The sequence below is a fragment of the Microtus oregoni genome, unplaced genomic scaffold (assembly GCF_018167655.1).
Source record: "Microtus oregoni isolate MIOR12 unplaced genomic scaffold, Mior012 000022F_ref0000154, whole genome shotgun sequence".
Lineage (NCBI taxonomy): Eukaryota > Metazoa > Chordata > Mammalia > Rodentia > Cricetidae > Microtus > Microtus oregoni.
Window position 1 is genome coordinate 27,552,525 of NW_024543081.1, and position 23,833 is coordinate 27,576,357.

Below are 23,833 nucleotides of genomic sequence, written 5' to 3' on the forward strand. Positions count from 1 at the left end.
GTGTGGCTTGATTTACTGAGATTTCTGGAAGTTCTCCCTGTATATATTTCTGTGGAATGCATAGACACATTACATAATTTTTCTTTCTTTTAGGGGATAGCTATGTCTTTTTCAGTTGTATCTTTCTTTACTCTTGCCTATGTACATAACTTTAACTGCTTTTAAAACTGTTGTATATAAGATGACCAGTGATTGTGTCATTAACTTGACTTCTGTTTTGATTCAATCTTCTGTGAGTGTAGTCGTAGAAGGAAAACCACAGTTTCTCAGCTCTCAGTTTCAGGAGTGGAAGGGCAGCAGCAGGAAGCACAGGGTGTTTCAGAAGCAGGATGAGCCTTGGCATTGGAGGACAGTGAGCAATAAGAATACTTCCCAGAGGAAACGAAAGACTCCATCTCACTAGTGCTAGAGAGCTACTGTGGGTTTCAATTTAAAACCCTGACACCTGAGATGTCAAATCTATCGTGCTTCAGAGAGAGGCTGCCAGAAGGTTGTCTGATTGTCCTGTCAGGGCTTTCTGACAGGGTGATGTGAGGTGAGGTACAGTTAAAGTGGTTGACCATGGAAGAGGATCACAGGCTTCCCTTGGGGTCTCCGTCAGAGTACACAGCACTTGGTGGTAAAGTTCCTGTTGACTTCTCTGGCTTCCGGCTCACTCCTGTCCCTCTTCGTACCCTGTTCTCCAGCCAAGCGTAACTACTTGCTGTTTACAGATTGTTCCATGTGGTGTTGCTTCGTGACTCTGGTCTGGCACAACCTGAATCTGATCTCCTTTTCTTCCTCAAGACTGTCTAACCAACACCAGCTTTCCTCTTCAGCTTCGATTACTTCCTCCTGAAAATCCTTTGGATGATCCTGGCCATGTTTTCTAGGAGTCCTTTAACAGTATTATAATGGGTTTAATAGTGCACTTTGCAACAGGTAATGTCTGCCTGGAACCTGAACATACGGCTTTATTTGGAAGAAGGGCATTTTCAGGTAAATGTAAGGACCTGTGGATGATGTCAGCCTACATTAAGGTAGACCCTAACTCCATTGACAAGCCCTTGTAAGAGAAAAGAAGGGGAAACAAGACACAGTGGAAATCCTGGGAGGAGAGAGGCAAAGTCGAACAGACATCATGCCTTGAAATTATGAGCTACAGAAGCTAGAGGAACATCATGGAACAGTTTTCATCAGAGCCTCCAGGAGGAACCCAACCCTGTTGGCTGCTTTTATTTCAGACTTCTATCTTCTATCATGGTGAAAAAATAAATTTCTATTGTAAGCCACCTAGTTTGTGGTAATTTGTTACAGTCAACGAAAGCACTGAATACAACTGTATCACAAAAACAACCCTAGTACTTCACGCTTTGGGATCTTTTTACTCTTGAGAAATTATAGTATTGAGATACTATGAAGACTGAGAACGTGAGAGAAGAGCCATGTCATATTCCTCCAGTGTCCCAAGGAAGGATCTTGCACAATACCTAAAAATGGATAGCTACCAAGTTAGTGCTTGTATGGAGTGAATGAGTACAAATAAATGAAATAAATGTAGTGATACTGCTGTGGCCTTTCCAGGTAACATAGTTCACACCCTGCATGTTGAAGATTAAGTGGGCTAAAAAAACTTAACTTTAGCCTAGGGGTCAGTAGCCCAGGCTCTGGGCCAATCCACCTTCTTCTGTACCTATACAGCCTGTGAATTAAGAATGATTTTTAAAAGGTTGGCGGAATAAAGGATAACAAATGTTTTTTTAAAAGTTGAAAAAATATTTTGTAGCATGAGAAAGTATATGAAATTCAAACTCCAGTGTTGATAAATAAAATTTTATTGAACATAGCCTTTTCATTGTATATATATGTATATTATTTATGGCTATTTTGCTCATTGTAGCAGCAGAATTGTGGCAAAGGTCACATGGCCATCAGAGGCTAAAGTTATGTACTGGCCCCATACAGAATCTGCCCGTCCATGCTTTGGTTAGAAGGAAGAACAGGTTTATTTGACAGCCTCGAATAATGGGGACACACACACACACGTGTGACGGATAAGCTGCCTCTGATGGTGTTGGCATGTACTGCTCAGGAAACTTCCTTTGGGGTCAAGGATTCTGGGGCTGGACATAGCACAGACCAAGCAAAGGGTCTGCTTGTCCATTGGACAGAGGTTGACCCTGCTCTGCTGGTGGTAAATCTAACCCTGAAGCTTCCCCCCCTCCCCCGAGACAGGGTTTCTCTGTGGTTTTGGAGCCTGTCCTGGAACTAGCTCTTGTAGACCAGGCTGGTCTCGAACTCACAGAGATCTGCCTGCCTCTGCCTCCCAAGTGCTGGGATTAAAGGCGTGCGCCACCACTGCCCGGCCTCCCCTTGTGGTTTTCTAAAGTATGTCTCTATCAGCAAATGCCTCAGCCTGGTTTTGACCCATGTGTGTCTGAAACAGTAGGGTAAGCTATGATGTCATCTCTTCTACCAATGCACACCCATGGCTTGTCAGATGTGTGGCATTTTCAACCTCTGTTGAAAGATTTAGATTTAGCATTCTGGATCTCTTAAGGTTACTGTAGATATTTTAGACTTACAAGGATAACTGGCATCTGTTGTGCTCAAATTTAAGTTTTTGAGTTGAAATCCTTTTTGAGTTTGAAATGCCATTCTGGTTCCTTTTGAGATTGCAGTAATTGCCATGCCAAAAATTCTTAAAAGGACTAGCCCATCAACTAAGTAAGAATGGAAGACAAGTGGATTCAGAGCCCTGACACCCAAGCGACAGCACTGTGCAGAAGCTCTCTTCCTCATCAGTGGAGAGGGATAATTGACTGATCCCCGTACCACCAGGATGTCTCATGTTCTGTCAGCAAGGCTTTATACTGTGATAAGTTAAAACAAAGTTTAGTCAGTGAGCTTGAGTATATTCAGCTTCCTTCTTTAACTTGGTGTGACTTCATTTAAATATTCTGTCCCCAAACAGGAAACACTGGTGTGTCTTTAGAGAAGGCCTCAATAAACCAGCTGGTCAATGCCTCGGCCATTTGCAGGCAAGGGGTGCTCAGTGTTAGTATTTTGACCATCATAGCTTTACAGTATACTCCTGGTATGCTGTGTAGTAATGTAGGTTTTCCATTCTAGAGAACACAACTGGTTCTCAGTGCTTAGTGAAGGTGCAAGACCTATGTAATTTGAATAAACCGATGATAGATCTTGTAATGGCTAGATGGAAATATTCTGCATGATAGCGGTTTTCTGAATAGCAGGTCATTGGCCTGAGACTGAAACTATTTTTAAAGATTTTTAATTATGTGTCTTTGTGCATATGTATACACAAGTGTGGGTGCCTGAGGAAGCCTAAAGATGGCATTGGGTCCCCTAGAACTGGAGTTATATGTAGTTATGAACTAACTGCTTAGCATAGGTCCTCTGTAAGAGCAGTATGTGCTCGTCACCGGTAAGCTCTTCCAAATCTCTAAAAAACAATTTTTAAAAATTTAACATTTTGCAGTTCTTGGGGTGTGGAGTTCAGGATCATTTACAGGCCAAGTAAGTACTCTACCACTGAGCTACTTGCCCAGTCCCTGCAAATGCTTTTAAATGGCAAGCCCTGGTGAGTTCAGGGAGAGTATTGACAGACCATCTCTAGTGAATAGGTAGCCACAGCCTGTGTACTAGGATGACGATGATAATGAGTTTTCTCCATGTATAGGCAGAGCATTCTAGGTTGAACTGAGGAAGTCTCAAGATAGCAAATATTGGCATGTATTGTCCGTATCTTTTCTGGTTGTGTATTTACACAAAGTGTCAGTATCCTGAAACTGTTTTCTAAGAAGTGCTAAAGATTTACCCATTGTGTAGGAGAAATAGTATAGCTTTTTGTAAGTCAAGTGGGCCTGGGCCACCTGTAGCTGCCTGTGTGTCCTTAGAGCCACTTTAAGTCGCTGAAGCTGTCATATCCTTGGCCGTAAGTAGCATGATGTTCATGAGTATCTCATGTTACAGTAGTTAGTATTTCTGTTACACAGCCTCCTGAGGTGCACACCTTACCAAGGTGCAAGTCTTCACACCTGAAAGTCAAGTTACTGTAACTGTGAAGAAGTGGTGTTGTATCTGAATGTTTTGCCTGCCTGGAAATGTACCATGTGTATGCAGTACTCCCAGATGAGGATCAGATCCCATGAAACTGCAGTTACAGATGATTGAGAGCCACCGTGTGGGTGCTGGGAATTGGACCCTGGTTCTCTGCAAGAGCTGCCAGTGCTCTTAATCACAGAGCTATCTGCATGGTCCAGTTGAAGATTCTGAGACCTTTAAATAAAGTGCCCTGATCTGAGATAACCCCACTCTCTAGTCCCTTCTAGAGAAGCAGAGCTGTTCGATCAGTTTTCTTGACAAGTGCCGGCTCAGGGGTTATTCATCTCCCAGAATGCTGTGTCTTCCTGTTACCAGCTTCTGGAAAACTGTTGTTCAGCACAGTTAAGAAAATGTGTGAGTCTTGCTCAATACCTACTTCCTCCAGTCCCTAAGAACTGATCTGCACTGCAGTCTTCCCAGAGCTTTGATATCAGTTCATTAGGGTCTATGTTACTATATTATGGAAGATGCAAAGAGCTGTGGGAAAGCTCAAGACGATTGAGAGGGCAGTTTGCAACTTAGAGTTAATAGGAATGGGGCTCATTAAAGAAGGTGTCTTGTGAGCCAAAACAGGAAGAAGAGAACCTCAGCGGTGAAGGAACCCGGGGAAGGCAGCCAATAGCAGAGAACAGAGGAGCAGCGGGTCTAAAGCAGAGGGGAGAGAGGGAGTTGCAGCCAAATGAATGGAGCAGAACAGAAAGCCTTTGAGGCCATTTGAGACTGACTTAGGGCTTCAGAAGGCTCAGAGGAAGAAATTGCTATTTATTTGAAAGACTTCATTCCAGCTATCCCAAGAAGAGATTGAGGAAACAGGCAGGGACCAGTTAAGCAGTTGATAGTATCAAGGCAAAAACTCATGGCAAGTTGGCAACCAGTGTGTGAGAAATGAGCAAGTTTAGGATGTGATTTAAGGTGGTAGCGGTAGTCTTCCTCAGTACATTGGCAGGGAGGGACAACGTGGACAATAGCTTTCAGCCCGAATGCCTAGAAGGATAAGTGGAAGTGGAAAATAGGTTGGGGAAGTTATATTCAGCAGGGACATGAGAGGGCCCAGGGAGAAGCAGGAGGCAAGCAGAAAGGACAGGTAAAGGAGGCACTATAGTTCTAGCCCCTTCCTACTCTGATCTGTAATTTCCCTGGGTTTCATCCTCCAGATCTGTAAGTCTCTCTCTCTTACACACACACAAATGGAGGTTTTACCAGAAACAGTCTATCACAGAAGAAATCTCTAGGGAGATGCTGAGAGAGACCCAGCCATTTGCACAATTAAGACTAGAAAGAGCCTGGTCTATCAGGGAAGGGTCCAGTTACTTTTTAATTTTTCTTTTTTCTGCTGTTGAAGACTCCTCTCTTAACTGTTGCATGTTCCAACAGGTGCAGTTGGCTGGAACCTGACCAGTGTGAGCCATGTTATGGTGGCAGGGCCTGGTTGGGGGGGGGGGGGTGCTTAGGAAAGCTGCAGGAAATGCAAGGCAGAACAGCCTAAGTCCTGTGTTACTCTGCATAACGTCTTCCCTGTGTGGCCTTATTCACTGTGCACCATACAGTAGCAGCACTCTTGTAAGCATGTCACGTATAATTTTGAAAGTTTTCACTGCCATCTTGTGCTTGAGGAATTATCACAAATCTCCTTTTACAATGACTGATTTCACCTGAGCACAGAGGGGACTGTGCTGTCTAAGCTACACAGCTGGGAGTGGTGGCAAAGCAGGGTACAGAGTCACACTCTTCTGCAGCTAGCCCAAATGGCCCTGGCCTTCCTTGTTCTGAATGGATGTTTCTGATGCCTGAAACCAGTCCTGGGTGGAGCCTGGCCTGGTGGAAGTTTGCCATCAGCTGTGACCACAGGCGGGTCAGTGACATCATGGGCTGGCAGGAGTCAGGTTGGATGTGTCCCTAGGGACATACCAGTGTTCCCTCTGGAGGCACTGTCGTAGAAAGTCCAGGGCTTAGGTCAGCCAGTAGCTGCAGCCCTGTGAGGCACCCATAGAGAGCAGAGAGCTGAGGCATCACTGTGGGGTCCCAGGTGAGCTGGCAGCTGGGCTGCTCCAGCTGCAGCCCGCAGCTCTCCACCAGGCTTATAATGAGGACCACATCCTCACTCTTCAGAGCACAGAGGACTCCTGCTGGGAGAGGACAGGTCGTTTCCTCCATCTGATTCCAGTTGTGTTCCAAGATGCTCGCTACCTGCAATAAACTACTCAGAAGGAACTCAGGGACCACCTAGGCTTTGGGTGATTGCACCCACCCCCGAGCAGCAACCAGGTGCCTCTGCTCACTGTCCGCAACCAAGCTGTGGCCTTGGGGTTTGCGCAGTTATGCATTTGGTCCTGGTGATCACACAGCCCTATTTCTACTCCTGTGCACACTCCCATTGACTGCTGCTGCATATAGGAAAGCATCCGTAGCATGCCCCAGAATTGCTCTTCTGCCAGGCTGCCCGCCCACTTCTCTAGCTTATGGACTTCAAGAGTTGTCTCCACCAGAAATTGCCTATATGAGCTCATCCTAATGCCATCCAACATCAACAGGAGGAAGTAGTTGGGTGGGATATCCTCTTTCCCCTCACATTTTTGAGCTTGACAGAGAACATAAATGATATGGATGTATAGAGCATTTCAGGTTGCAGGAGAAACTGGGATCCCCAGCAAGAGGCTGTCTGGAGTTGGAGGCTGCAAAGCCAGACCCAGAGCCTGCTCCTGAGTAGGGACTGCACAAATGAACTGCAGACAGGCTCCCGAGGAATGAAGGTCAGATCTTCCTTTAGAGCATCTCCATCTGCTTCCCACATCTCTCCCTGCACCTCAGGGAATCCCATCAGACCTTCTTTGAGGCTCTCACCAGTTCCAGTTCCTCAGCTAGGATTCGTCTCTCTATGGACTGGGCCAACAGGCAATGCTGGGGTTCACTCAGTGCTGCAAGAAATAGGTCACTAGGTAGAAGAGGTCACAGGTGCTCTGCATTGTGTGGACTCTGATGGAGGAAGGGCTGCACCCCTGGGGTTCTTAGGTGAGGAGAAGCTCTGCTAATTCTGGCACCACTGGAGCCATCTTTGTCAAGAATCTAAAAGGTAAAAACTGTCACCCCGGAACAGTCTATCAAGGACTGGCAATGGACGTCTGACACAAAGGGTTTTCACTGTTCAGGCTGTTCCACTGATTGACCTTGAGCAACAGTGGTGAACTAGGGTCTGGCAAGACTTGGCCAAGGCTACTCCTATTATTAGTGCAGACCTAGGGCCAGAAACTCAGGTCAGGAAGCCCATACCCGAGCTGCCTAAGCTTTGGCATGAGGTCCTCACTCTTGTTCACCCTTTAGGATATCCTGTTGATCCCTGAGCCCCTTACCTGCTAGGGCTCCCAGAATGTAGAGGATAGCCCTGCCTCTTGAGCACAACAAGTTGCCTACGGGATCTTGGAGGATGCTTAAGACAAAACCCCCAGGGCCTTCTAGCTGTGTCAGCAAGCCAGTGTCCAGAGTCTCTTCCAACTGCAGGGCAAGGGTATGAAGAAGAGGCCCCTGTTCGTGCATTCAGTGTCCCTGCCCATTCAAGAAGTCATTCCTGCCTCTGGGTATAAAAACTTGGTTTGGATTTGAGCTTGGCTGAACCAGGTTCCTCCTAACTGGGTGGCCCAATGGGAGTCTAGGCTTTAGTGTCTGGTGTAGTAGCTGGCACTAAGGCATGCCAGTCTATACACGGCCTGCCTCACATTCCCAGCAGTGTGCATGAGAGCCCCAAGGAATCCCTGTCAGTCACCACGTTCTGTTTCTGTTCCCTTCTGCCTGTTCTCTGTCTATCTCCCTGGATCTGGGGCCTTTGTCAAGCCTGTCCCTTGGGTCCATCAGCCCATCACCGTGTCTTCCAGCTCCTGGAGTGCCTGGCAGTCTTGTAGCAGCTCCTGGAGGGCACCCAGCAATGTGTCCCGTAGCTCTGAGGACAGTGTGGCCAGGTCCTCCAACTGGCCATCCGCTTGGTCCTGCAAGCTCTGGAAGTTGGACTCCTCCTCTGAGTCCGGGCTGATGGCTATGCCTGTAAAAATCAGGTGGTCAGTCACTTAGTCTTGTGCACAGTTGCCTGTTCAGGGGTCCTTTTGCTCCCAGCCTCCCCAGGAGATCCAATGTCCCAGGAATAGCCCTGTGCGGATCCTTCACACAAAGCTATATATGTGTCATGTGTATTCAGCTCGTTCTCTCCTCTGCACCTTCACTAGACATTTGCAGGGAATTTCCTCCCCACACCAGGCACTCACAGGTCTTCGCCCACCTTCCTATCACCTTACCACCTTCCTATTATTTCTTCCCCCTTAATGCTTCAGAACAAAATCTGACCTAGCTTTCTCTTCCAGGGCTTCTAAGCCTCTCTGATTGTAGGAAGTCAACCTGGGTGACTCGGGTCCTCTGTATGCTGGGAATATGTTTTATTTCCAGTGGTTAATAAAGAAACTGCTTTGGCTTATGGCAGTGCAGAATGTAGCAAGGGAGGAAATGCAAGCAGAGATAGAAAAGGAAAGAAGGTGGAGTCAGCGAGATGCCATGTAGCTGCCGAAGGAGAAAGGTGCCAGAACCTTACCAGTAAGCCCCAGCCTCGTTGTGATACACAGATGAATAGAAATGGGTTCATTTAAGAGCTAGAAATATACTTTGAGTCATCGACCAAACAGTGTTGTAATTAATATAGTTTCTATGTGATGATTCAGGTCTGGGTGTCAGGGAAATGAAAGTGCAGTCTGTTTACACCCAGCCTCTGAGGTTCTGGCTCTGATCCTCTAGGCTAGAGAGAAAAGTGTCATCCTCCATGTGCAGGAGAAGGAACCAGGGTTGAGACAGTTAGGAGTCTCCAACGGGGCAATTCTGCCACTCATTCCTCTTGGCAGTTCTGGTTCACTTTACCTTATCAGGTAGAGTCACCCACAGAGACCTAGGGTCACCACATAGCACTGGTAAGGGGCCACAGAACCATGCCAGGGGAATCACTCACCTCTCCTGGTGTCCCTGCAGAGCTTTCTTTCAGGGAAGTAAAGGACAGCTGCATATGGCAGAGGAGGGAAAATACAAACAAACCCAAAGAAACAGGATATGGTCAGGAAGGTTGCATTTCCCGTGATGGACAGCAGGGTTTACCACATGGCATTCTAAAGCAACCCAAGTTCTACTAGAGAGTGACAGGGGCATGGCCAGGACCACAAGTGACAATGCTTGGCTCCCAAACTCATGCTTTTCCCTTCCATGGGGACAATGGAGCCGTCTCCATTTGCCTTCTTCTCCCACTGCAAGGCCAAGCCTAGAGATCCAGGGCCTGGATTGAGTGCCCAGAGCTGGTGCCATCTAGGCAGTTTCTAGACGTGTCTCTGGTTTAGGACAAGGATGGAGCCAGCAAGACCTACTGTGTCTCAGTTTCTAACTACAGACATGCAGTGAGGCTTGGTTCCAATTAGGTAACCAAGGTTCTTCCCTGGTAGAATTCAACCCCATCCCAAGGCAAGCAGGGCCAGACTGGGTTTAAGCGTCCTTAACATCTGACCTGAGCAGGCTTCTACAAAAATCAAGTCTTTTTAGATGGTCTGACAAGACACTGCTCAGGCAATGGGGAGCCCTGGGACTTCCTTCCCTCCTTTTGCTCCTCACTGCTCCCTAATATTTGATTGCTGGCAGGGGGTCGGTGGGGTAGAGAGCGGGATGAATAGGCTTACCCCAGCTGTCTTCCTCCAGCACCAGCTGCAGAACCCTGTAAGCCAGTATACTGCCCTGTGGGATGCTCACCACTTTCTCTGTGTCCATGTGGCTCTGAACCTGGACCTGCGAGAGAGGCAGGGAGAAGAGGACACCAACTCTTGGGCCTCCAGAAGATTCAGGAATGGATTTTGGAGGCAGATGGGAAGACTATCAGTCTTGATGCTAAGATTCCTGGAGGGTGGCCAATGGGTGGCCCGACAGACCCCTAGTGGAGGCAAGAACACAAACTATGCTTGCATAAAAGATATTTCCAGAAAATAACCCAAGACATTCTGGACATACACAATGCACCTGGCTTGGTAAAGTTTTAAGAAGCCATACAACAAAGACGCCAGTGTGTTTTGTCTCCTTAAACATGTTACAGTGTCTTTGGGATACTCACTTGGGATATGCTGAGGTACAGGCACTGGGGCATAGCTAGTCTGTCTAGACTCCACATGGCCACCAAGTCCCTTTCTCCCATTTTCCACACGAAAACCAAGGCTTAGAGAGGTAAAGGCATGAGGGGAAGGCATTGGCCCAGAAAACTGGACTTTCGTGATGTCCCATTGGCACAGCCATATCTGCCTATTCCCACAGAAAAAGAACTACTTACAAGCTATAATAATAAAACTCATCCATCTTCAACAGGCAACATGGTTATCCTGGATATAGGCTACCACCTTGCAGCAAGATGTGGCCACAGAGCCAAGAGAGGTTTTCCTTAAAAGTGGCCCCTACCTGTCAGCATTTGCATTTGTGGACATGCTGAGGGGGTCAGCTACTTTGCCCACAGTTATTATGTAGGAGACAGCCCCAGAGACCTAGAATGCTTGTGTGAAGCCAGCCTTTCTGTGTGACGGTAAGAGTGGCTGAAATAAATGACCTAAGAATAGAAGTTTGTAAGCAGGTGTGTAACTCCTCTACTGTGAAGGACACATACAGGGATCATCTGGAAAAACCCAAACTAAACCAGAGACTGTGTGCTGTTTCAACCACATGATAACTTGAGGAGACGCCCTTGCTGCTGTTGCATCTGTAACAGCAGGTACCTGGAAAGGAGAGATCACCTGGGTCCAGATTGGGCAGTGTGCTAAGACCCTGATTCAAAACAGAAGGAAAGAGGAGATAGTGAGGGAAGGGCAGAAGAAACCTCAGCAAAACAGAGCTGAGACCATGTCAACCTCCAAGGACAGCATTCCCCTTCAGGGGCAAGAAGGCTTCCAGGCCTTTTTGAGGCCAATAATATTCAGTATTCTAAACTCACTGCCCACTATGTCCCTATTCCAGTACATTGCACACCTGAATGTTGCCCAGCTGTAGGAGGGACAGCTGCCCGGCTCCTAGCGTTTGGCCCTGGCTCTGAAGTACTGCCTCTTGCAGGGTCTCCACAGCCTCCGTCACCACGTACAGGCTCTCCCTCTCCTTCCGGCTCTGTAGTTCCTGGAGGAAGGAGGGCCTAGGGGACCGCAGTTTCCTGGAAAGTGTTGGAAGCGGAGAAGACCAGAGATATGAGGGGTATCTATCTGTCCAGCTGGGCAGTCCAAGGCCTTTCCAGGCTTGGGGCTGTTTGCACTGATCTCAGCAGCTTGTGGAAATAATGTGCGGGCCTTGTGTGTGTGTGTGTGGGGGGGGGGTGGCGGACGGCTTGTCTAAAGTGAGTGTGGGTGGCCCGAAAGGGGGAAACTGAGAGAAGCTTGGAACAGTCTTCTTCAAGGTTACAGATAACCACACAGACCAAAATGAGGTTTAATATTAAAATAGATGAAAAAGACCCAGATTACTTATCCTGGGAAAACTGGCAGCAACGGTATAGCCACCAGCCTCACGCAGGTGTTTCCAGTTTCCCATAATCCCTATTGCCTTACACGCCTATGATTCTGTTTTCTTTCCTGGCCCCAAATGTATGTGGTCTGAAACTTCTGAGCCTCCTCCTGGGACCAGGGCTCAGTCCCGCGGTGGGCTCCTGCACCCTAGCCTACTGTCCCATATGGCTTGTCAGGCCGCAGGCTGGCAGTGCCCTGGGCTTCCTCACACCTGTGCCATTGACCTCGGCTGGGAGGCCATCTGCCAAGGAACCTTCCCTGGCTCTTACCTCTTCTCAAGCAGCATTTCCCAGGTACAAGGGGAAACCCAGAGTGTCCGCACTGCCAAGGCAGAGATGCAGGTGGAACTGCTGCTTCCCGTCACCTGGCCCTGCAGCCCAGCGCTGAGGCTCACGGCCCCTGTTAGCCCTCCGGCCGCCTTCTCCCAGATGTTGATGGGGCTGCTGTGATCCACCTCTGGAGAGAAAGAAGCCCAAGCTACAGGTGCCTGGCCAGGGAAGGAGACAGGTTGCAGGGTGGCCCAGGGTGCAGTGACCTCAGTCGGGTCTCAAAATTGCTGCTAGCGCTTCTGCATTGCGTGTGCCAGGCAGAAGCCACCGAGCTCTTGGAGACTCGGTTTCCCCATCTGTCTGCTGAGAAGGAAGAGCAGCATGGGTTCTTCCGAGGGGGATTTAAGGATTATCGGTGGATTTGCTAGTGTGGCCTTTGGCATAGGAAGCCTGGACTCTATGGTAGCCTTTATAGCCGACTGGGTGTCGGTTGGGGCTGGAGAGATGGCTCGGCAGTGAGAATGCTTGACTCCAGAGGACCTGATTCGGTTCTCAGCACCCATGTTGGCCTGCTCACAGTCATTTGTTGCTCCAGGGGGATCTACACCCTCTTTTGGCCTCTAAAGGCACCTGCACTCGTGTGATACAAACACACACACACACACACACACACACACACACACACACCAGATAAATTAAATTTTAAATAAAATGAAATAATTGTTCTAAAACGAGTGTGTGTGTGTGTGTGGTGTGCACACATGCATGGCATGGAAGTAGATAAGAAATAAAGGCAGAAGGGGAGCGTGGGAGTAAGGGGACCTCTGTGACATGGAAGAGAACCAGCGAGAGGAGGGGAATAAGGTTCACAAACACAGACAAATTAACATACGTGTGTGAAATGGCATGATGGATGCTCGGGGCACAAGCCTGACAACCTGGGTTTGATCCTGGGACCCACGTGGTGGTAGGAGAGAACGGACCCTTGCAAGTTGCCCTCTGACCTACCTGCACACGGGTGCTGTGGACACATATGCCCACCACACGACAGCTCCCACAGAGTAAATAAATGTAAAAAAAATCTGTTTAACAGAAAATGCCATAACCAAACCCACTGTTTTGTACACTAACTTAAAAAATGAATAAAAACAAATAATGATTGTTCGCTATGACTCATTTCCCAGGGAGGAACGCAGGAGGAAATGAGCCTTTCCCTGATACATACAGCCACAGTGACATGGCTATGGGGGCTACGCTTCTGCCAGCCTCGCCCAGGCGTCTTTGGGCACCAGGGTAGAGACTTGTTTATTTTTCTCCGCACATTCATCGGCCTCCCTTGGGACTCCCATTCTGCTCTGCAGCAGCCTGCTCACAGAATATACCTGGGTCGGGGCAGCCAGGCTCCAGGATGTCCAGGAGGGAGACGTCTGTGGGGATGAGGGGCGTATCCCACGGCCAGAGGTAACGCTTGTGCTTCTTCCTCACCAGACAGAAGGGGCGCAGGCGAGGTGATCTGCTCAGGCTGTCCACAGGCACCAGCTCGCCCTTCCTGCCCAGCTCTCTCACCAGGTTCTTCGTAGTCCTCAAGAACAAGGATGACATTGCTCCTTGAGAAGCAAGGGACGTTATCATCCAGGGCTGACTACCGGAGGGCTCATTGCCAGCTGCCAACGGGAAACAGAGGAGCCAAGCCTGGGATCCCAGGCTGGCTGCCTGAGTCACACCTCGTCCAGAGCTGGCTTTCCAACTCTGGTCTTAGAGTAGATGCCACAGCTGGCTACAAACACCCTTCAGGTTACCCCGCTGGACACCATTGGAGTCTGAGAAGTTCAGGGCCATAAACTCACTTTTCTGGGTTACAGGACTTTTTTTTTTTTTTTTGAAATGCTACTGAATGCTCTATGCCTTGTTATTAGTGGTTCAGTCACGTTTAGAAAATGTCTCCTCCAACGCATCTCTGTGAGGACCGAGTTAACCGTAAAGACCTTCAGCAGCTAGCATAGGTCCACAGACTGTAGCTCTTTGTATTCTGGCCCCACTTTCTTTCCCAGAGGCAGTGGGGACCCAGGTGTGGGCAACAGAGGGAGGGGTTGGCTTGAGAAGGGAGCACGAATCCTACTTGCCTTCACTGTGCTTGTACAGCTTCCGGTGCGGAAAGATCTAGGGTGAGGGTCGGTTTCCTCTCTGAGCTCCAGCGGCGGATGATCATCTTTCTCTGCACTTGGTGTTGAAGTCAGCCCCTTCCTGCAGTGGGCTCCGGGATCCACCGGTTTGTAGCATTTGTGCTGGGTGTCGATTTTGGGATGAGCCCTGGGCTGCAGGTGGGGAAGAGAAAATGAACTAGGGCAGCTGGGAGCTAGCGAAGAGAGCATTGCATACAGCCCTGGTGACCGCAGGAGGTGCCAGGTCCACGTCCTCTTTGGGGCAGTGCTTAGGCACCCACAGTTATGTTAGGGATTCTGAAAAGTGTTTGAATTTGTTTTAAAATAGGAGGAAGGTGTATTTTAAGCATAAGTATGTCTCAATTAAAAAAAAAAAAGAACAACCAAATTTACGTGTTTTGTTTTCAAGACAGGGTTTCTCTGTGTAGCCCAGGCTTGCCTGGAATTCACTTTGTAGTGCAGGCTAGCCTTGAATCTTGAAATCAGACTGCGTCTGCCTCCCTGAATGCTGGGGTTAAAGGTGTGCGTCACCTCTTTCTGGCAAGATATTAGTATTTCTTTACCACAAAGTATTAAATGATAATTTTTAATATTTCTGTGGCAGCAGGGTCTCAGAAAGACGAAAATGGCTGGGTCCTCCAGCGTCGCGCTCCTGGGACCCAGAAGAAAGAGAAAGTGGAATCTGCACCCCTAGCTCAGGACAATGGCGACACTGCAAGGAAGCAGGCGTAGCCTAAGGGTCAGGGGTCAGCCCAAGTCAGGGTTCAGAGGGAGGAGGCAGGCTGAACTGGTGTCCAAGGCCATAGGGGCCAGGAAAGTAGGACAGGGAAGGACCTAAGGAGTGGGACAAGGCCCTCGGCCTGCGCACCTGGGGCAGCCAGAGCAGTGACTGGTAGGTGCCACCGGTCTGACCTCCCACCGGACACCCTGGTCACTGCGCCTGCGCAATTCAGCTCTGGGCGCGTGGGATTCCTTAGGACCTTGGGCCAAGGGATTCCAATTCTGCCACTGCTGTATCCAAAAAGTCCTTTCTGGTTAACTGGACAGTTCAACTCCTTCTGGGTGAGGTAATGCTGCTTCAGCTCGCCTTCCTAGTCACACACACCCCTTGCTCCAGTTCTCTCTTCTTGGAGATGGCAACGCCCAGCATCTCAACCTATGGCTTTTCCTCCATCCTGATCCACGTGGTGACTCATGGGTATTGAAAAACTCTCCACTCCTCCCTGTTTCCCCCATCCAACTGTGGGGTGAGGGGACATGTTAACACTACCCGCATAGCCTTTACCCTCCATATGGGCACCTAACCCACTCCTTCCTCTTGGCTTGCAAACCATAGGAACCAGCTATCGCTTCTTCTACCCTCAATGCTTCCACCTCCAGTCCCTCTTTGACAGACTAGATCAATGCAGGTGCTGAACTCTCAGCCCTTCTAAAATGTCAAGTCCGTCTCTACCCACTCCTGATCTTGCTGACTTGTAACTATTTCTTATAGCACCCCCACAGCTGTATCAAACCCGAGTTACATTTTCTTTTCTTCCCCTCTCCCTCCTCCTTCCCCTTTTTAAAAAGCTAAATTCTATGTTCACAGAATTACAAACTAATTCTCTAGTCTGCCAAAGAGCCTTCAGCCACACCTTTTTCACTTAGCCTTCTCACTCTGGGAGCCACACCTGAAGACTGAGACTCAAAGCGCCCCTCCCCTTAACACCGCTGCCCCACTGCTGCCCCTCCCCCGTGCCCCAGCAGGCTTCCTCCACTTCTACAAAGCAGCTCACAGCCAAAGATGCAGGCAGGGGTGGGCAGGGGTAGGGTGGGGAGAAAAACTGAGCAAACTGGCTTCCGGATGCACCTTCCCTTTACAGGAAAACTCTTAACAAATGTCTATGCTGCCTGCCGGATCTGGGTGTTACTATTTTGCCTCTCTTAGAGGTTGGTTAAATGTACTCATGTGATTTCCATGTGTGGTCATTTTATGTATATGGATGTACATTTATTTGTTTATTATCTGTGCCATGTGAAAAAAAATTATTTTCAAAAGTAGCTAGTCCACCAAGGCCCATTATTCCATAACCACCCCACCCTCTTAAACCTTATGCAAAGCAATTAAAATATTTTAGTCATTCTCATTGTGGTGGTTTGAAAGAAAATGACCCCAAAGGGAGTGGCACTATTAGGAGGTGTGGCCTTGTTGAAGTAGGTGTGGCCGTGTTGGAGGAAGTGTGTCACTGTGGGGGTGGGCTTTGAGGTCTACTATGCTCAAGCTACATCTAGTGTCACAGTTCTTTCTGTTGCTTATGGATCAAGATGTAGATCTTTCAGCTCTTTCTCCAGCACCGTGTCTGCTTGTGAGCTGCCACGTCCTCTCATGAAGATAATGAACTAAACCTCTGAAACTATAGGCTACCCCCAATTAAATGTTCTCCTTTCTAAGAGTTGCTGTGGTCGTGGTGTCTCTTCAGAGCAAAGGAAGCCTTAACTAAGACAGTCATCTTGTAAAACTTTTGTCAATTCTCATTTTCAGTTCAGCCAACCCTGCCACAGTTTAACTTCATTTATTTGGGTTCTCTTGTGTCCTACTCAGCTCCAGCTTTCAACTTGACATAGCCCGGAGGTCCCTGAGGCTGTCTCAGTTGGGGATGACCAAGATCAGGTTGGCCTGCAGCCATTTCTGCGAGATATTCTCTTCACTGATAATTGAAATGGAGGGGCCAAGCAACTGTGGGAGGCACCATACTTACACAGGTGGACTTGGACTATAGAAGAAATGCAATTGAACATAAGATTGAGCAAGCCAGTAATCAACATTTCTCTAGGGTTTTTACCTCTAAGTTCTTGGCTGGAGTTCCTTCCTGACTTCTTCAAAGATGGACTGTGACCTGGGAATATGAGCTGAAATAAATCCTTTCATCCCCAATTTACTTTTGGTCATGGTACTTACCACAGCAACAGAAAACAAACTAGGGCCCTTCAATTACCTCTGTTACCTGAAAGCCAGCAACAGTAGAGATCCCAAAATTTTCTTTTGATTTTACATTTAAATTTTCTTGAGAATTTTTATGTCAGTACTTATCGCCTCTTCCTGCTGGAACTCCCCCGTGTTCAGCACTCCCTGTAAACTTCATGAACTCTTCGTTAATTATCACTGTACACAGGCACACATATGCATACATGGATACAGTCTGCTGAGCTCACTTTGTGTTGCTTGTATTTGTGTATGTTTAGGGCTGACACTCGGGATAGGGTAAGCTCTCAGGGGTTTGTCCCTGTAGAAGGCTGATTGTCCTCTCAGCAGCCATCCGTCGTCTCTAGTTTTCCATGTGTTTTTAGGGCCTTTTTCCCATCCACACTGCCATGCCAACTTGTGTTGTCATGTGTAGTCTTGTTTAGGCGAGTCTAGTTTTGAGATTTCAAGAGAACAGCTCCCAGTCCTATCTTGAAGACACAATCTCGCAGCAGCCCTTCCTTCTCTTTGACTCTTAGAATCTTTCCATTGCTTCTTCCTCAATGTTCCCTGACCTTCAGGTGTGGGGCTAATTTTACAGACATATCAACTGTGGGTGGGTCTCCCATGGTCAACAATTCTCTGCATTTTGACCAGTTGCAGATTTCTATGATGGTCCCTGTCTTAGTCAGTATTCTATTTTTGTGAAGGGACACCATGGTTGAGGCAATTCTTATAAAAGAGAGGATGTAATTGGGGCTTGCTTACAGTTTCAGAGGATTAGTCCATTATGATCTTGGCGGGATACATGGTGGCATGCAGGCAGGCCTGAGGCTAGGCAAATAGATGAGAGTTTTACATCAGAATGCACAGGCAGGGGATAAAGAGAGGGGCACTTGGCCTGGTGTAGGCTTTTGAACCTTCAAAGCTGGGGGTGCCCAGCTACACACCTCTTCCAAAATGATACACCCAACCCACAAGGCCACACTGCTAATCTTTCCCGGTTTATCTCCTGGGGGCTAAGCATGGGACTCTACAAGCCCATGGGGACCACGCTCACTCTAAACCATGCAGATTGTGCTGAAAAAAGAGTCTTCTTTGAGGAAGGCAAGAGCTACAATCAGTTGGGAGTGAAAGGATAAGGATTTAGAATGTGGTTAGGAATCTTGCGGGTTTAGGAGAGTGGCAGCTGTAGGCTTCTCTTTAGGGTCCATGACCTCATCAGCCATGGGGAGTTGGCTGGGTTTATTGTAACAGGCATGAATTCCCTACTATTGAGAAGATATTAAGTCCATTTAGAAGGTTGTTAGTTGTCCCAAAGATATAAATACAACTAATGCATCCTTGAACATATCTTGCCATGATGATGACTATTGACGATTGTAGGCTTTACAGCTGGGTGGGGCTAATGATGTTTTCCTCCCTTGGTGACCTGACTAACACCTTCACATGTTGTGAGAGAGAATCCTCAGGAGATAGCGCCCAGGTCAGTTTCAGTTCAGTCCCTCCAAGTTCCATATCTGAAGGGTGTGCTCTGTATGGGAGTCATTATCATTTCATCACTGGTGGCACTAAAAAGGATTTATATTAAAAAAAAAACTTCCATTAATCAAAGGGAAACTTGAATCTCAATATTATTGCCTATGATTTCTAGTGAGCTTCAAGATTTTTAAAATGTATCGTTGGTTTTGCATTCCTCTATGGAAGTGAAGTTAAGTTCTGCACTTGATCATAGGAAAATAACCCTTTCCTCCATGGAGTTGCTTTTGTCAGGCATTTGGTCAGAACAATGAGTGAAGTAACTATCACAGAGTCCGCGCAGTCATTCTCTTCTCATCGTGTAGCCGCATGTCGCAATCACATGCGTCAGAAGGTGAGGGAATAGTAGTTTCCTGAAAATCGGGAACCAGACTTGTTCAGCTGGTTTCCTCAGACTCCTCCCTTCTCTGGGCCAGGAGAGTCTTGAAGGTACACCTTCCGCTGCTCTCTGGTGCTGATCTTTTGGATGGTGCATTTGAACACTAATTCTATGTTCAGAGCTTTGTTCCTAGAGAGAAGAGGTCATGTGTGCTTACATGTCCAGAATATTGCATTGAAAACCGACTCAAACTTGTTTAAAATGAAGGAAGCACAGTGAAGAGAATTACATTGCTTTGGTCCTGGAGTTTGTAGAAGCTGTTCTTGACTCAGAAGGCCCAAGGACTGAGAGGAGTCACTTTCAATTGAGCTCTCTCCAGAGGACGAAAACCTACTTCAACCTGGTAGGTGCTGTTGGGGCCGAAGGAGTAAGGAGAGAAGGCTGTGTGGTTACAGAGGGTTCTTCAGGCTGGCTGTGAACTGAGTTGATGGTTGTTTCTATATAATGTGACCTGCAGAGAAGGAAGCATTCTTTCCTTAAGTTCTCCCTAAGAGAGTCAGTAGGGAGCTCATGAGAGCATGCAAGGGTAAAGGCTGGTCTCTGACCCATCTATGTCAGGTTTGATGTTGGGGACATAATTGACAGTGGGCACATGAGAACTTTTGCATGATCAGTGACAATTCTTGCTTTCTTATAGTCATATCATTCAAAATGCAGTTCCCTCTCACCAAGAATCTTGTTCTTTGCTCTAAAGAAATTGATGTAAGCAGATTACTCTTATTTAATCTTTTCTACAAAGTGCTGTAACACCTGTTGATATATGCAAATTCACGAGTATCTACAACCAAGATTTTTATTTTCACCCACACATCTATGTCTCAAGCATTTTATCTCCATGACAGTTTCTACTGTTGCATGCTGGTTTGTAAGACTGTATGATTTCATCCTTCCCTGGCTCTCAAACTCAAGGTGCTGAGGGATGAACTAATTTCTATTCTCCACTTGGAAATGGCACTCAGGGAAATGGTAGCACCTCCATTGCCCAATCTAGAAGCCCTGAACTTCTGTGCACTCCTCTGTCTTTCTCATGACCCACATAAAACCCATCATTATTTTTTTGATTATGCAGCAATCTTGTCATCATCCCACTGTCAGCTTTGAATATCTCTTATTTGAACTTTGCTATGAATAGCATCAAAAGTAAGTCACATTCTGCTGAGGAAATTTTCAATGTCACAAATCTACTTAGATCATTCTTTGCCTTGATTATGTTCCCTTTTTTCTCATTGGTAGTACAGTTGGCCTCATGAATTCATAGATCCTTCAGTTTTGGAATGAACAGACCATTGAGTGATTATATTAAGAAAAGAGCCTAGGGATATGGCTCAGCTTGTACAGCACTTGCTGTGCAGGTGTGAGGGTCAGACTTCTAATCCCTAGAACTCACTTTAAACCCAGCTGGCAAGGTGCCCACCTGTAATCGCAGCATGTAATAGGCATGCATATAGATATGGTATTTTTGAGACAAGCTGACTACTCAGACTAACTGAAATGGGGAACTCTGGTGTCAGCAAGAGACTTTACCTCCATATGGAAGATGGTGAGTGATTGTCAGAGTCACTCAATGATAATTACATTCCTTCATATGCACATATGTGATGTAGAATTCCCCTCTTTATGTTGGGAATATGTTTTATTACCAATAGTTAATAAAGAAGCTGCTTTGGTCTATGACAGGGTAGAATATAGCTAGGCAGGAAAACTAAACTGAATGCTGGGAGAAAGAAGGTAGAGTCATACCGATGCCATGTAGCCACCCAAGAAGCAAAATGTGAGACAACAAACTATGAGCCTCATGGTAAAATAGAATATAATATAAATGGGTTAGTTTAAGATGCAAGAGCTATGTAGGAATATGCTGAGCTTTTGGTGCAACAGTGTTGTAATTAATATAGCTTTTGTGTGATTATTCTGGTGTGGGTGGCCAGGAAACAAAAGTGCAGTCTCATTCTATATAATGGCACCCAACATAGGACAAGGTATATCCACATAAAGCCTAAGAAAGCTTTAGGAAAAAAAGGAGGGGGGCTTCTAGACCTACAAAAATGGAAGTCAATTGGAGTTTTTTGGTAGTTGCATTTTTTTTTTTACATAGATTCTGTTTGTTGGCCATAAGCAGAGGTGCAGCTTCTTTAAGAGACTGCTTCCTGGTTTGTACTGGCAGCATGAATAGTGGTTCTTTCAGGAGGTCCTGCTACAGAGCACTTACATGGCATTTGAAGTAGAGTGCTACAAGTTGCTTAATGGTGACATAGACCTATTGCATCCCTGGAGCTAGGGTGAACATGGTTTGCAGAGGTGGTAAAAAAAACCTCTTTTATTTTGGATATGTCAGAACCAACAGGCAAAGCTACAGTATTAGTCCTAGCCATGCCTGCTTAGCATTTAAAAAAAAAACCTATCTGGTCAGAAAATGATTACAGATACACAATAAGACAGACTCAGGCAACAAAGACAAATAAGTCACAGTATTGAATAAATGTCTCTTTCAATTGTAGAGTTTTGGAAGTTGCTTACAATGCATCTCCTGTTTACTTAGGTAATATTATGTCCTTCTGGGGTCTTTGATCAATTTGACAATTAGATAGTTATGATTATAGTTTTCCTTAGTTATGAAAAAAGATAAATTAGATATAAAACTTTAGACTCATAAAGATAAAAATGATAGAATATCTTCTTTAATTTAGCCAGATCAAAATAGACTAAATATTATAATTGTGATTCTTGATTGATATCTGGTTTTTTTGTTCATTTTTTTTGGGGGGGGGGTGAGATTTTTTGCTTTTGTTTTTTGAAACAGAGTTTCTCAGTAGCTATGGAGCCAGTTCTAGAACTTGCTGTGTAGACCAGACTGGCCTTAAACTCACAGAACTCTGCCTGCCTCTGCCTCCTGAGTATTTAAAGGATGTTAGCTGTTGGCTTACTGTATATTGCCTTTATTATGTTTAGGTATGTTCCTTTTATCCCTGCTCTCTCCAAGACCTTTATCATGAAGGGATGTATTTTGTCAAAAGCTTTTTTGGCATCTAATGAGATGATCATGTGCTTTTGATTTTTCAGTTTGTTTATATGGTGAATTATGTTGAGAGATTTACATATGTTGAACCATCCCTGCATCTCTGGGATGAAGCTGACTTCATCATGGTGGATCATGGTTCTAATGTGTTCCTGGATTCAATTTGCCAGTATTTTATTTAGCATTTTTGCATCAATGTTCATGAGTGAGATTGGTCTGTTTCTTAGTAATGTCCTTCTGTGGTTTTGGTATCAGGGTAATTGTAACCTCATAAAAAGAGTTTGGCAATGTTCCTTCTGTTTCTATTGTGTGGAACAATTTGAAGAGTATTGGTATTAGTTCTTCTTTGAAAATTTTGTAGATTTCTGAGCTGAAACCTTCTAGTCTTGGGCTTTTTTTGGTTGGGAGACTTTTGAGGACTGTTTCTATTTCTTCAGCACCAATAGGTCTATTTCATTTGCTTATCTGGTCTTGATTTAATTTTGGTAAGTGATATTTATCCAGAAAGTTGTCCATTTCTTTTAAGTTTTCCAATTTTGTGGAGTACAGGTTTTTGATATATGACCTGATGATTCTCTGAATTTCCTCCATGTCTGTTGTTATATCCCCCTTTTCATTTCTGATTTTGTTAATTTGTATATTCTCTCTCTGCCTTTTGGTTAGTTTGGATAAAGGTTTGTCTATTTTGTTGATTTTCTCGAAAAACCAACTTTTTGTCTCATTGATTTTTGTATTGTTTTCTTTGTTTCTAATTTGTTGATTTCATCTCTCAATTTGATTATTTCCTCTTTTCTAGTTCTCTTGGTGAATTTGTTTTTTTTGTTCTAAATTTTTCAAATGTTCTGTTAATTCACTAGTGTGGGATTTTCCCAGCTTCTTTATGTAGGCATTTAGTGCTATGAACTTTCCTCTTAACACTGCTTTTATTGTGTTCCATAAATTTGGGTATGTTGTATGGTCATTTTTATTGAATTTTAGGAAGTCTTTAATTCCTCCCTTTATTTCTTCCTTGACGCATTGATGATTCAGATGAGCATTGTTTGATTTCTATGTGTTTGTGGGCTTTCTGGAATTAGTATTGCTGTTGAATTCTGATTTTAAGCCACGGTGATCTGATAAGATACATGGGGTTATTCCATTTTTTGGTATCTGTTGAGGTTTGTTATGTTACTGAGTATGTGATCAATTTTTGAGAAGGTTCCATGAGGTGCTCAGAAGAGGGTATATCTTATGTTTGGATGGAATATTCTATAGATTGCTGTTAAGTCCTTTTGAGTCATAACATCTGTTATTTCCCTTATTTCTCTGTTGGAGGTCCTGGCTCAGGTCTACTCCCTTGAAGGTGCCAGATTCATGCCCACACCCGCAGTGGCCTCAGGCTCTGGCCCAATCGTTCAGAATTTCCTCCTCTGGACCTGCTCCTGTGGACTTCACTATTTCAGGTCTGCTCAGGCCCAAGTCTCTGGCTCAGTCCTGCTTCTGCAAATGTCCCAGGTCTGGATCTGCTCCCACTTCCGTGGAGCTTGCCCTCTCAGGCCTGCTTTGGTCTAGGTTGCTGACTCAGTCCTGCTCCCATGGAGCTCACTGCTCCACAAATGTCCCTGGTCTGGATCTACTCCTGCTCCCTTGGAGTTCACCGTCCCAGGCCCACTTCGTCCCAGGTTCCTGGCTCCTTTCATCTTTTGATGAGTCTCTAGCCTGAGTCTGTATCTTGACTATTTGGAGTAGTTCAAGGATTACTTGGATGTGTATATCTCTGCTGAGTGCTGATGTGTGGGCTCTCACTTTGGTGGTTTATGAAAAATACCAGGAATCACTGAGAGTCAACTAAACTTTTCTTCTTAACTAAACTTTGCACTTCCTTCTGTCTGATGTTAGCAAC

At 46.1% G+C, this 23,833-nt stretch overlaps 1 protein-coding gene across 1 annotated transcript; it reads right to left on the minus strand.

Annotated features, from left to right (window-relative positions):
- Positions 1 to 5,517: 5,517 nt before the first annotated feature.
- On the minus strand, positions 5,518 to 13,516 carry LOC121461087 (gasdermin-D-like). Its single transcript, XM_041671851.1, is given in 10 exon segments — positions 5,518 to 5,589; positions 5,592 to 5,708; positions 6,949 to 7,022; positions 7,455 to 7,596; positions 7,962 to 8,137; positions 9,086 to 9,133; positions 9,798 to 9,903; positions 11,122 to 11,296; positions 11,915 to 12,101; positions 13,297 to 13,516. Coding segments are annotated over 10 exon segments (1,317 nt in total).
- Positions 13,517 to 23,833: the final 10,317 nt, after the last annotated feature.